Source organism: Rhipicephalus sanguineus, chromosome 1, assembly GCF_013339695.2.
Source record: "Rhipicephalus sanguineus isolate Rsan-2018 chromosome 1, BIME_Rsan_1.4, whole genome shotgun sequence".
Classification (NCBI taxonomy): Eukaryota; Metazoa; Arthropoda; class Arachnida; order Ixodida; family Ixodidae; genus Rhipicephalus; species Rhipicephalus sanguineus.
In genome coordinates this window covers 318,451,313-318,465,041 of record NC_051176.1, presented here as the reverse complement: position 1 = coordinate 318,465,041, position 13,729 = coordinate 318,451,313, and the positions used below count along the sequence as shown (strand labels likewise).

General features: G+C 51.4%; 1 protein-coding gene across 1 annotated transcript in view; it reads left to right on the top strand.

Annotated features, from left to right (window-relative positions):
- Positions 1-13,729, top strand: part of LOC119379474 (WW domain-containing adapter protein with coiled-coil homolog) — a 467,389-nt gene that overhangs the window by 372,898 nt on the left and 80,762 nt on the right. The window contains exon 11 of the mRNA XM_037648773.2: positions 9,733-9,907. Coding sequence (XP_037504701.1) covers positions 9,733-9,907 — 175 coding nt within the window. The remainder of the gene's footprint in view (positions 1-9,732; positions 9,908-13,729) is intronic.

Genomic DNA, 13,729 nt, shown 5'->3' with positions numbered 1-13,729 from the left:
GGAATGCTCGGGGGAGACGGGGGGATTGCGTATCACGTGACCGCGACGTCACGGATTAGCGAGTGGGCGTGACCTCCCCGCGCCTCCTCGGAGGAGACGGGGACGTTTTCCCCGAAAGGACAAACGATCCCCCTGCGGTGGGGGATGTGGCGGAATTTCGGGCTCTTGTTTGGCCACATTGTTGCACTTGCTCCTGCAGAGAGCGGCAGTGGGTGTCCAGTCTGCAGCTGCATGGTCGTCTGCAGCTCGTCGTCAGCAGCTCGTCAAACGGGTGGTGCAAGCCACCAGAGTAGTCTAGTAACACTGGTCTCCCCCTCCGTTTGCCTCGTCCGTGTGAGTGGGGGGCATTTGTGGAGACTTCTCCTCGCGAGCTGACGTCACTAGGCTCCGCCTTTACCCCCCGAGCATTTCTCCCCCGTCTGAATACCCCTTTAAGACAGGCATCCCAATCCCTCTGTTGCTGCGCAAAGGCTTTCAGCAAGGGCTTGAGGTTCTGGTTTATCTGCTCATTCGGGTTGGCCTGTGGGTGACACGTGGTTGTTTTGCGGTGCTTAATGCCAAAGGCAGCACACGCATCCACAAACACCTTGGCTGTGAAATAGGACGCATTGTCCGTGTTCAACTCCGCCGGAAAGCCAAAGCGGGTAAAGATCTTGGCCAACTTGTCCCAGATTGCGCGTGCCGTTAGCTTCCGAAGGGGAAACAGTTCGACCAACTTCGTGAAGTGATCTGCGACAGCCAGGAGAAAAACATGGCTCCTCCGGCTTCTTGGGAAAGGTCCCATAATGTCACAGGCCGCGACTTGCCAGGGTTGTTGGCTGCCGATCGGCTGCATGAGCCCGGGAGGCTTGCCCCCACGAGGCTTCACGCAATCACGCTTCATGCCAGGCCAGGTAGCAGAGCCGCACAACTGTTGGAAACTCTTAAGGCCACTCGCATGTCCAGCCACCCGCGAGTCGTGGAAATAGCCGAGAGTGGCTTTACTTAGTCTGCGGGGTATCGCCACCTTAAAAGACTCCTGTAGAGCTTCTTCAGATGGGACATAGCACAGGAGAACGCCATCAGCGTCAAGCAGATACGAGTCCAATGTGCCTGCAGCAATACCAGTCTGCGTACGGCACTTGGCGCCAACAGCAATACCAGCTGTGCGTTTGTGCCCGGCAGCTTGACCGCCACGCTCCTCTCGGTAACTGAGCTCTTTGAGCCCGTCAACAATTTGCGGACAAAACGGATCGTCCTGCTGTGCCTTGAGTAGGTCCTCTCTGCTGGAGATGATACCGGCGGACGTGACAGGGTCTACCAGGTAGGCATCCTCACCCGAGACGATCGACTCGAAAGTCACTTCACCATCGTTATTCGCGCCTTTCGACCCATAGGAGCCAGAGGCCCCGGAGTCTACTCGGTGCGACTGCTCTTGGGAGTGGCCGGCACAAGTGTCAGACGCCAAAACGGGGGCATGTGACAGGGCGTCTGCCACAACGTTCGAACTCCCTTTCCGGTAGTGTACAACACAGTTGTACCGCTGCAAGGTCAATGCCCAGCACGCGAGGTGGCCCGAGGGCTCACGCAAGCGCTTAAGCCAAGTGAGTGTCATGTGTTCCGTTTCCACCGCAAATGGCACACCGTCGACGTAGCAGTCAAACTTCCGGAGAGCTAAGACTATAGCGAGACATTCCCTTTCAGTCATGCTGTAGTTGCACTCGGCGGCGTTAAAGGGGTCGTGAAAAGAAAATGAAGCTGCCCAGTTGTAATTTTCCCTGCCAACAAGGATAAGACATGCCGATTACAAAATATTTCGGCGCTATATTTAGTCTATAATTAATGACACCCGTTCGAAATCGCAGTTTTCTTGGGCTCCTAAATGACTATGCGGCACTACCGGCCACCATAGGCACCAACGCCTGACGTCATGCTAAGGGAAATTATAAACACAGCGTTAGCTTTCTTTTGCTCTAAGATAATAGATTTATAGGGACCTAGAAAAGAAACAAACAACACAGCAACTTTTGCGCTCTGAGTTGTATACTGTGCAAGTCACTTGATCTGCTTGCTTCCGCTTTCAAGTACATGCAGGCTCCGTCATGTGTGTATTCTTGCCTTCGCTCGCACGGTGCAGCGTCCCAGTTTTTTTCTTTCTGGTTTTATTAGGTTGTGTTTTACGGCGTGTTTTGGGTGGCTTAGTCCTCGCTATGCCAACCGTGTGCGTTGTCAGACAGTGCCATACAACTCATCAAAGCGGAAACAACGTTTCACTAGCTGCCGGTGTCACAATCGAGACGGTATGATGCTACGAATCTCGGCCAACTATGGCTCAGCAAACATCGCTGCGTTGCCATGTTTTGTCGACGACAGAGACTTTTCATTGGCTGACTTAAAGTGACGTCAGCTGTACAGTTGAGGGGAACGTGAGCGGGGAAATCGTAATTGTACTTTTATAGTTATTAAATGGACCCGGACAATGAAACGAGTCGAGGTTATAGTATTGAATGGACCGCCTGGATTCCGAATACACACGTAGTTGACAATTTTCGGAAAACGTTTCACGCCCCTTTAAGTGACAGGCTCACAAAGGTAACTGGCCGGAGGACGCCGTCGTGCTCCTGAAGCAGTACCACCCCAAGGCCCAGGTCGCTCGCGTCCACTTAGACAACGAACTCCCTGTTGAGGTCGGGCAGCTTCAGATCGGCTGTGGCCACTCGAGCTTCGGATAGCGCCGTAAAGGCTCTCTCTTGCTCGGGCCCCCAGCTCCATCATGCCGACATTTTCAACAGTGCGGTCAAGGGTGCTTGGAGGTCCGCGTAGTTTGGGATGAACTGTCGGTAGTAGTTCACCATGCCCAAACAGCGCCTCAAGCCCTGAATGTTCGCCGACGTCAGGTACTCCACAATGGCTCGTACCTTCTCGTCGCACGGCAGAACGCGACCGCTCTCAATGGTAAAGCCCAATAGTGAAATGCGAGTCTCGCCTATTTGAGCTTTCTTCAGGTTCAAGGTCACCCCGGCGGCACACAACCTCTCGAGGACATCCTCCAAGTGGTGGAGGTGCTCCTCGAACGTTCGAGAGAAGATGACGATGTCATCGAGGTACGCCATAGCGAATCGCCATTTAGCGTCCCCAAGAATGCAGTCAATCGGTCTTTGGAACGTAGCTGCAGCTGCAGAACAGCCAAACGGCAGGTGGGTAAACTCGTACAGACACCTGTGAGAGATGAACGCCGTTTTCTCTACGTCAGCCGGCTCCATTTGAACCTGCAGGTAACTGTGGCTAGCATCCAAGGTGCTTAAACAGCAGGCACCACCTAGAGCAGCCACGATCGAGTCATCGTTAGGCTTTAGATAAGCATCCTTCCTCGTGACCTCGTTCAGCCGGTGATAGTCCACACAGAGCCAATAGGAGCAGTCTCTTTTGGGGACCATTACCATCGGTAAACCCCAGGGACTGTTTGAGCGTTGGACAACTCCGGTCTCAATCAACTCATCCAATGCCTGGTCAATCGCTTTCCTCTTGGCCACACTGACAGGGCGAGGATTGCATTTCCATGATTGTGCATCGCCTGTGTCAATCTGGTGCGTCACAAAATTGGTGCGACCCGGGCGTTCCGTGAACATATCGCTGAAACGAGTCAGTAGCGACGACGGGCGTGCTCTCGTGTTTGGACAAGCTGTCCGGCAACGACGGCAGTGAGCAATCCGAGCTGCTGCCTACTGGGGTGGTCACCGGCGTAGCCGAGACCTCGTTCACCACAGTAGCGCTATGCTCGAGAGAAAGCAGTAGGCACGGACAATTCTCCGCCACGCCGGCCAAAAGGCCCGACTTGGCGTCGGAGTGAGGGACACGGGCCGAGGGGGCTTCGTTTTGTCTCCTCTCCCCCTGCTCCCTTGAGGCATCTGGCGACTTATGGGCAGCCGAGACCACGGGCGCTGTAGCAAATGGCCACAGGGCGCTGGAAGTGCCGTTCTGTAGCCTGCGCTTGCAACATCTGTCACGATTCCCGTGCGCACGAGAAAGTCGTGACCAAGAATCATGGACACGGAAAGACCAGGGAGATGCACAAAGCGCTGTCGGCGCGCGCGATTCTCCCAGCGCACAACAAACTGCGCAGCGCCGCACGAGGTGGCGGTATTGCTGGCGAGATGGAAGGCAGTGTCGCAAGCTCGAATGCGGACAGAGCGGTCGCGCAAATGAGCCATAACCTCTTCACCGAACAGCGAGATCGAAGCCCCGCTATCCAGCAACACCGCAAACTCTCGACCAGCGGTCGTAAGGGTGATGAACGATGCCGGCGTGGCTGGAAAGTCATGTCCATCGCGACACGCCATCAGTGCCAGAGGTTGGGTTACTCCCCCATGCTCTCGTACTGCTGTCGCCGGCGGCGAGGGGGAGCTGACCGACGGCTCACCCCGTTTCCCAATGGGTGAGCAGGCCCTTGCGTCGGGTGGGGCGCTTTGCATGTTTGCGCAGTGTGGCCGCGCTCGTTACAACGGTAGCAGACGACACCTTTCCTCTCATCAGTGAGGGATTTTGGTGATCCTTGAGAGCTAGGAGGTCTCCGTTCACTAGACGCAGGGTGGGCTCCACGATCAGATCTCCCCTCGTGCATTGGGGCACAGGGGTTCCGTTCTTGTTCGCCCTGCAGGGCAAAGGGGCACGCTCGGGTGTACGAGTATAGGTCGAGAGCACGTCTCGTTGCTCTCCCACGGCCGAGGCCGCCTCGTGATTAGGGGCATTACGGTGTGACAAGTCACCACCAGCCCACGCACAACGAGGCTCCAGAGAAGCGGACGGCGGTGGCGGCGAGCAGAAAACTCTCGCCGCCAGTATGTCACCCTGAATACGCGTCGCATCGGAGGCCAGCTCGTTTAGGTTACGATAACAGGCGCTTCGAAGGTAAACGGCGAAGGTTGGATGAGTCTGGCGAATGGCTCACTCTACCTTCTCAGCATCTGATGCCGTAGGGTCGGCAAGGAGGTAGAGCTCCTGCAAAGCCCAGACACTCGAGAATAGATTCGTCGGTATGCTGTGTTAGGAGCTCTAGCTTGCGACGCATGTGGCGCTCATAGTCAGGAGGATGGAATTCGCTACGGAAGAGCGGCCTAAACTCCTCCATTGACCGAGCTTGGTGGCCGTCAAGTCGGTACCACCACTTCGCTTGGGCTGTCAGCGATACAGGCAATACGGTGCCTAGCATAGCGGTCATTCAGCCACATTGCCTGCTGATAGCGGTGCAGTGCCTCGAGGTACTCCATGGCACTCATGCGGTCCGAATAATCGCTGTACTCAGGCAGAGGGACCCTTAGGCCACTCGGTGCGCTTGGCTGAGGGGACTCGAGGTCTCCCTTTAAAGCACAAGGCTGCGAGTGCGCCGTTTCCAACAGGACGTTTAGGAGCTGCGCGCAGCAGCGATTGCTGACACAGGCGTGGCCATAACCAACGTTTTTAGAACCAGTACAGTTTCACAGCGCCACTCGCGAGCCGGTACACGCGGCTGACGCAACTTACGGCGCTGCTGTTCCAGTTTGCTTCATTTGCTGTGTCCTGCAGGATCGGATACTGCAGCTAGTACATTCTACGGCAGCGCACCGTTGCTCTCAATGGCGCGTTGCCGCAGCTAATCGCGCAGGCGACGCACATGCCGCTGCGAGCTGAGACGCGCAAGGAGTAGCCGCTTGCGACGTGTTGCGCGTTTCTCCATGCTCGCTTTCTCCGTACTCCGTGCGTGATTTGCAAACGCGTGAGACATGATGCAAGATGGAACTGCAGCGCCGCCAGTTCTTGCGTCGGCCGTTGCATCCACTTTGGAGAGCAAGCATCTATGGAGAGCTGCAAAACTGACCTGGTTCTTGAAATGCTGGCCGTAACAGAGTCGCCCATCTGTTCTCCGGCATCACGTGTCCGGCATGCATGTCAGACCGAAAAGGGCCCGTAAATGGCATGGAGGAGAGTAGGGTCTCCACTCTGACTGGTGCATGAGGCCTCACGCGACTGGCGAACGAATCAACAGTGGAGCACGGTGGCTCACGTTTGTCGAAAGCGTCGCCTACGCGAGTCTGAGGCATGCGAGCGTCAGCAAACGCGCCGATGTTGTCGGCTAACTGAACTGACTCGCGGACAGCATTGTCAACCCTTTGCGCTCATGACCAAGGTGGGTCATGAGCATGTGCATGCAAACACCTAAGTGGCCTGGGAAGGAAGGCTCAGGTGCGGCGGTTAGGGCCGTCAACTGCGCTGCTGACAAGGAAAGGCCAGCAAGCGAAGACAACGCATCGGAGGGGCCCGTAAGCGCATGCGTGACGAACAGCTGAGAAAGCCCGCAACTGGCTTGGCTAGGACTGTAGCCCCTGATCCAGCGGTTAGCATCACCATAGGGGTCCCCAAAGGAGGGATCTCTCCCAGTGACTGAAAGCAGAGGGCCGCCGAGGCGACCGTACCTCGTGCTCTAGGATTCATCCGCATCAAACGAGGTCAAGTCCGTCACGATGGGATCAAGCAGGAACGAGCGCCTCGAGGGGGACTGCTCTGATGCCATGCCGAAACCAAGTTGGGCGCCAGCTATGTGGAGATAGGTTTGCACGAAGCTTACCCTACGAGGCGACCGGGAAGGGACTCGACGTTCTCCACTGCTGCAGCGAGCAAAGACGCTACAGCCGGGTTCATCGACCCTCCTAGGTCCTGATGTATTGTGCATCTAATTGTAAATAAAACGTTATGCCCATTTTTTTTGTATAAATAAAAAATATTTCGCTGCTGTAGTCACTGTCTTGAGTTATGTGGGGAATTATTGTACGATTAAAATGTAAAAATGTTTCACATCTCGCGCACGTGAAAAGTGAACATGAAATGTGTTAGTTACTCCAAGAAGTAGGCACCAATTAGCTGGTACTTTATGCAGTATTCTTCCGACATGTGCGTGTAAATAACGCGATACGCTAATAATAGCTACGTTCACAGCGTCGCTTTCAGGGCCTACTGGCGTCCTACAATTTCAAACCGTTGCAGCAAGATATAGTTTTGCGTCGCCGAGTAAACGCTTGCGAAACCGCCTCAGCGCATAACCAACAGCACACTCACAGTCGAATGTAAATCATTGCTTGCAACAGCATATTTTTCACTTTCACACACTTGAAGCATCTGTTAACATTTGATAGCACTCAGGGGTGGATACAGGATTTTTCCGAAGGGGGATGCTTTTGGGAGAATCTGATATGTCCTCTTCTTGGGGTATACATTAAAGGGGTCATGAAGCACCCCTTGGGCTTGTTGAAAAAACACATCCTGCGGCTAACACGGCTATGAACTGCTCTGCAAAATATCACAGTCGTGCGCGCCGCGTAAAGGCCACAAGCGGAGCGCGAAGTTGCCGTTTCCTCAGGCGCCCTCTTTTCAGAGGCCGGTTCTCACTCTCGTCGGTGGGCGGGGGGCGTCTGCACGTTGACGTCGCGGATCTGCCAGTTTACGTCGCAAGAGATATAGCATGCTTATTGGCCGATAGCCGGATGAGATGCGCTTCTTGCCACGGGGTGCCGCCACTTGCCCGCGCCGCACTCCTCAGTCTGCTAAAGTTACACAGTAGCCGCACTTGCGCACGCGAATCACAGCGGGAGAGCGATCGCGTTTCATGACGTGTGCTGACGTAACTTCTTACCCCCGTGCCATCCCTCCCTGTCTAGCTTCCAGTGCGCTCGTCGGCACGAGAAAAGAAAGAAAGAAAGCGCTGAGAGCGTGCGCCAAACCCCCGTAACTCCGCTCATTCTTGACGGATTCGAGAAATTTTTGCGGCAATCGATTCGGGAGGCAGTAACTCCGATACTGAGGTCATGAGATCATTACTTGGAAAAGTGGTTCATGACCCCTTTAAAGAAATCAAGGGGGGGGGGGGTCAGAACATCCAGACCGTCCCTCTGAATTTGGCAGTGATAGAACATGAAATGCTTGAAAAATACGCATAGTGAAGCAATACACGTGCAAAGCATCCCACAAAACACTACCTTGTTAAACTCCACAATCGAAAACAAACTGCAAACACGTTCCAGCACAATCTGTCCGTTCGCTGAACATCGATGACGCGCACGAGCTACCTGTGTCACACAGGCACTTTCGATCGCGATCAGGGCTGATACGGATTAAGCTCAATCCAGGTGAGGTGTTGCTACACAGTCACTTAATTGCGATCAGACCCTATCGAGATGGAGACGATCGCGATCAGTGCATCGCCATACGACTCCCAGATCGCGATTTGACAGGCTTCTGTGGCAAGTGCGATATGGATTAGTTTGGACCATGTAGCAGTGACTGTTGTTGATCGCAATTCATAAATGCAATCCAGATTGGCGCTGATCGTGATCAGAAGTGCTCGTGTGACGCCTGTACAACATGTAATTGGTATTGCAATGTAATAAATGAAGTAATGACGTCAACAGCAGAGCAGGCATGCGCAAGTAGCTGCGATGCAGCTTCGAAGCTCATACACGAAGCCACTTTGTCTGTGCTTGCAAGCGCAAGCGCACGGCGCGAAAACTGTCTCGTTCCGGTATGACACGAAACAGTGTTCTCTGATGAGCGCTGATGCTGTCACATACTGCATCTTAATATTAAGAATGGCGATCGTAAACACGGAGTTAGTCATAAGCAGTAGCGGGAGCAAAGGAAAGACCTGCTGTTTCTCGTCGGCCACGAGGAAATGTAATCACATAGAGGTTAGTTTCCTGCAAATCTTTTTTTCAGCATCCCAGTTTCCTCAATCTGAGCAACACAGCACACAAAAATATGTCGGCATTGCCGCTCCTGGAATCAGCCGCCACACGTTTATACGCACGCTCCGTGCGTGCACATGCGGAGCGCACTTAGTTTTCAACATGGCGGAAATGCGCACAGCGGCCGCTGGATGGCAGCAGATTTTGCATAAGGTCTGTAGTGGAGTAGGCATGGGGTTGCATATATTGTCTACTGCTAAAGAGAGAGAGAAGAATGCACTGTTGTGCATTTATGATGATGCACCACTTCTGCATGCATGCATAAGCTGACAAATGTGTCTTGAGTTGCACTGAGTCACACCAGGAGCCAATCCTGTCATGTAAACACGAGAGCAGTAAGAGCATTTGTAACCAATCCCAGAATTGCTACAGCTTCACCAGTAGCCCATGACAGGATTTGTGGTTCCTGGCCTTGGGGAACCCCAACAGCAGCTTTTCCCAGAATGCCTTCCCTCTTTCTAGAATGGTGGTGTAAAGGAGGGGCCTTTAAATCCACCTAATCAGCGTAGCACCATGCCTGCATGTAGCCTCCATTATTTACGCTTTGGCATGTTGATCTTTAATCTCGAAGACTAACACACAATCAGACATGTTATTATGAGATGGTCAGAAATTATTGCTTAATCAAAAAGAAGCAATTTAGAAGTAGTGCTTGCTACTTCTCGCTGATATATGGGTTGGTATAAAGTCTACGTATATGAGGATTCCTGTAGGTAGCATTGAGCAGGCTCTGTGCTAGTTCATCCAGCTTATATGGGAACCATCCTGAGGAAAATGCTCTTGGTAAATGATAGGGACCACATCGTTGAAGTGATATGGATGAGAAAGACAACATGGGCGGGCACTTCAAAGTGATGGATCGAGTTGAGGAAGTTGTGGAAGGGCCAACATGAGCGTTATGGTCTACCCTGGAAATCCATACTTGAGGTGCCAGCAAAAAATGGCTCAAATGTGAGACTAATGGTGGGTGATATACATGCAGCGGCTCAGGTGGAATCAACCAAGGAGGCTGCCTGTTCATCACCCTACCAGGTCGTGCATCCTGGCCGCAGCCTACCACCCCTGCAGCAGCAACTGGTGCCAGCTGACAAGCTCCTGGTGGAGGCAGACCGACGTGGTGCTTCACCTGGCTCTGACTACAGTGCTCACTCGGCCAGGTCAGTGCTATTTACACAGCCCTATCATTTGCCCTTGGGAATTTCAGTAGAGTGTTTGTTAGCACACAACCACCCTTCTAGCTGGCATTATATAGCTTGAGTTAGCAGCAGTCAGCAACAGACCAGCTCAACTGTGGTAAAACGTGGTTCACGCAGGCGAAGGTTAGGAAACAAGCACGCATTTTACACAGTGCATGAGAAGTGTGAACAGCTAAGTAAAGCCAGAACAAGGGAAGCTTGTAGCCTTACGATTGCACTTTGCGTCTGCATTACACATACCAAAAAAATCTGGCTAATTGCAGGTTAATATCAGGTAACAAACGTATTTTACCCGATGCATAACGAGTGTGACCACTTAAGTAAAAAGCAAACACACACATCTTTTTGTAACACATACGCATTATTACGCCGCAGAAAGCTGCTTTATGTTAGAGGAGGCCCTGGATTTGTTCTTAAGTTTTGCTTACAACTCTGAGACCACTGGTGATGAGACCAAAAGCTGTGACAGGGATTTTGTTATTGAAATTGGGGGCCGTCAGTAAGGAGTGACGACAGCAATGCACTGGGCTGTCATGAAGCGAAAGAGAGTGTGAATATCAAAAGATCTAAGCGACAAGCTGATACCTCAGACACGGATGAAGTTCATGAAGATCACACAGCAATTGTAAATGAAATTATACAACTTGGTGCATTCGCTAACATATGGATGTATTATGAAATCATGCAAAACCAACTAGCCCAAAGCTTCACTTTACTAAGTTATATGGATGTAGTTTGGCATTATTCCTGGCTGCAATTTATGCATGGCTTGAAATTCAGGCACTGTTTTGGTGTTTGTTCCTATCTGCTACTAAAGAAGGGACAGAAAGTGGCCAGTATGTTTGTATGTGAGCAGGTCAGACTCGGAAGCTCTGGGCACAGCCTAACAGGTCTGGTACAGATTGTGTTGCACAGCTGGAAGTGAGGTCCGCCAGGTGTTCAAGCACACAGTTTGTGAAGTTTCTCTATGTACTACATTTGAGGCTGCCGCGTTCACGCAGTGGTTACAGTGCTTGGCTGCTGACTTGAAAGATGCAGGTTTGATCCTGGCCATGGCAGTCGTATTTCGATAGAGGCAACATGCTAGAGGCTCGTGTACTGTACGGTGTTAGTGCACGTTAAAGACCCCAGATGTTTGAAATGATCCAGAACCCTCCAATACAGCATCTCTCATAGCTGAGCCTAACATCACTTTGGGACGTTAAAGGGGCCCTGCAACACTTTTCCAAGTACAGTAGAACCCCGCTGATACGTTTTTGAAGGGATCGTAGGAAATAAACGTAAGAGACGGGAAACGTAAGAGCCGAAAAACAGGAAAAACGGCAAAATATTTAGTGGTACAGAATTTTATTTCAATTCTTACGAGCAGCATGAAAATTGGCACGCTCAGCCGCGATCTAGTCGATGGATAGAAACGCGGAGCTTAGGACGGCCTCATCCACAGAAATGTAATCAACGTATGTGATTTTTTTAACACGAACAGCTGTAGGTATGAAACTAAGCACACGCAATCACGACCGGCGCGGCGAGTCCGACCGCGAACCGCACGCACGACCATGCGAGCTCCAACCAGCTCGAACTCCTCCCGTTCTCCGACAAATAATGATGATGATGAGTCTACGCCAACGCGATGGCAGAAGTGAATGCCAATCTCGAAGGCCTTGCTTTCGCAAGCAATTACGTCATACACGCCATGTTTGTGCAATGCAAATCTCAGAGGCTATGCTTTTGTCAATAGTAAATGCCAATTTCGAAGGCCTTGCTTACGCGAGCAGTTACGTCATAGACGCCATGTTTGCAATTTGAATCTCGAAGGTCATGCTTTTGTTTGCATCAATTGAAAGATTCTGTTGTTTGCGCCTCTCATGCGGCTAATATTACGGTCAAACGAGCCAAGCTGCGTGAAAATGCGCCATGGCCACTTTCTTTGGTAGTCACTCGGTCGACTCCGGGCGCACTTCGCGACGTATCATACGGGAACGGTCCGACAGTTACGACGTAACAGCGGGGTTCCCAATACATTGTATCCTATGGGAGCTATGCCGGGACCGGCGGAAAACGACATAACAGCCGGGAAAACGCAGCAGTGAGGAACGTAACAGCGGGGTTCTACTGTAGCTGTGGAATGGCTTCATTAAAGGAGCTTGTTTCCTCATGCATCGACCACCGCAAAAACTTTTAGAATCTGTCCAGTACGAGGGGTGGTACGGGGGATGAACACATGCGCCTCGTGTCCTTGAGCACTTTTTCTTTTTCTTTTTCTTTTTTTGCTTTTTTTCTTCAGACGCGCAACATACTTTCAGTGCGATCGCGCACGCGCGGGCAAGTGACAACCTCCCGCAACGGCCATAGTAACTACCAAGCGTGCCATGTTCAAATCAGCCAATGGCATGGCCAGCAACAGTGACGCCGTAAGCATCATTTTTGTCGAGAGAAGAGGAAGCGCTTTTTAGCTGAGTTTGAGAATTTATTGTAAATCCCAGGCCACATGCTGTGCTATAATGTTTGGCTCGCATGTTCTCGGAAGCCTTGACTACCGATTGGCAGTGTTTTCTGACCATGCTGAAAAAGTGATGCAGGGCCCCTTTAAACCCCGTGAACCAACCAACCAATAAGCCAACCGTACTGCAGTCAAGCCTTATTATGTTGCACGTGCAGTGATGTAATTGCTGCTCCAATTGCTCCAAACTGCTGCAAAAGAGAAATGCTGCTCCGAACCTGCTCCGAAATGGCGATGGGAAACTAAAAACAATGAACTTAAACCATGTGACCATCCAGCGAGCCTAAACGAAACCAAAAACAAGCTGTATATACAGTAAAAGCTTGTTAATTCGACCCTCGTTAATTCGTGAAATCGGATAATTCGGACGAGTTCTTTGGTCCCGGCCAGCATATACATTGTTTAACCCCTTGAGGGTTTTTGCCGTACATGTGTGGCAGTAACTTCCTGGTACCAAAGGGTTTTCGTCGTACATGTACGGCATAGCGTTTATTTTTAAAACGCGCGCCTTTTTCCATCATTTCTCTTGCTTGGCCTGTGCAGCCATACTTCGGGAATACGTGGAATTTTTTTTATGCGCCGATGTCGCTCCGTTTTTTTTTTCTTTTTCTTTTTTTTCTTTTTTTATTCTTTAATTTTTTTTTCTTCCCAAAACAGCGTGCCGGCTATCACTTGCCCATCTGAGCGCGTTCGCGGTGGACGTGGTTTAAAGTGCGCGTCTTTTTCGATCATTTCTCTTGCTTTGCATGTGCTGCCATGCTTCAGGAGTACATGGAATTTTTTTAATGCGCCGATGTCTCTCCATCTTTTTTTTTTTGCTTTCCAAAGCGGCGCAGCAGCTTTCAGTTGCGCATCAGAACACGCGCACGTGGTCCGGGTGGTTTTCGCTTCTTGCGCCCGCAAAGCTGATGGCTGATATTGTCCAAATAGCATGCGACATCTTTGAGCATGGTGTCCATTATTCGCTGAAAAATGCCAGGCGCTGAAGACACGCCGAATGGTAGCCGGTTTACGGCGAACAGTCCTTTCATCGTGTTGATCACCAGAAGATGACGTGCCGGTTCCGTTAGCACTACCTGTTGATAGGCCCTGTTCAAGTCAATTTTAGAAAATTCTTGTCCTCCACTGAGTGCAGCAAAAATTTCTTCAACACGTGGTAAAGGATAGCGATCGGTGTCTAGCATAGGGTTCACAGTTGTCTTATAGTTAGAGCTCAGTGTTTTCGGTTTTATCCGAAAAAAATCTGATAAACATTCGCCGGTAAAATTTTTGACAATTCGGAT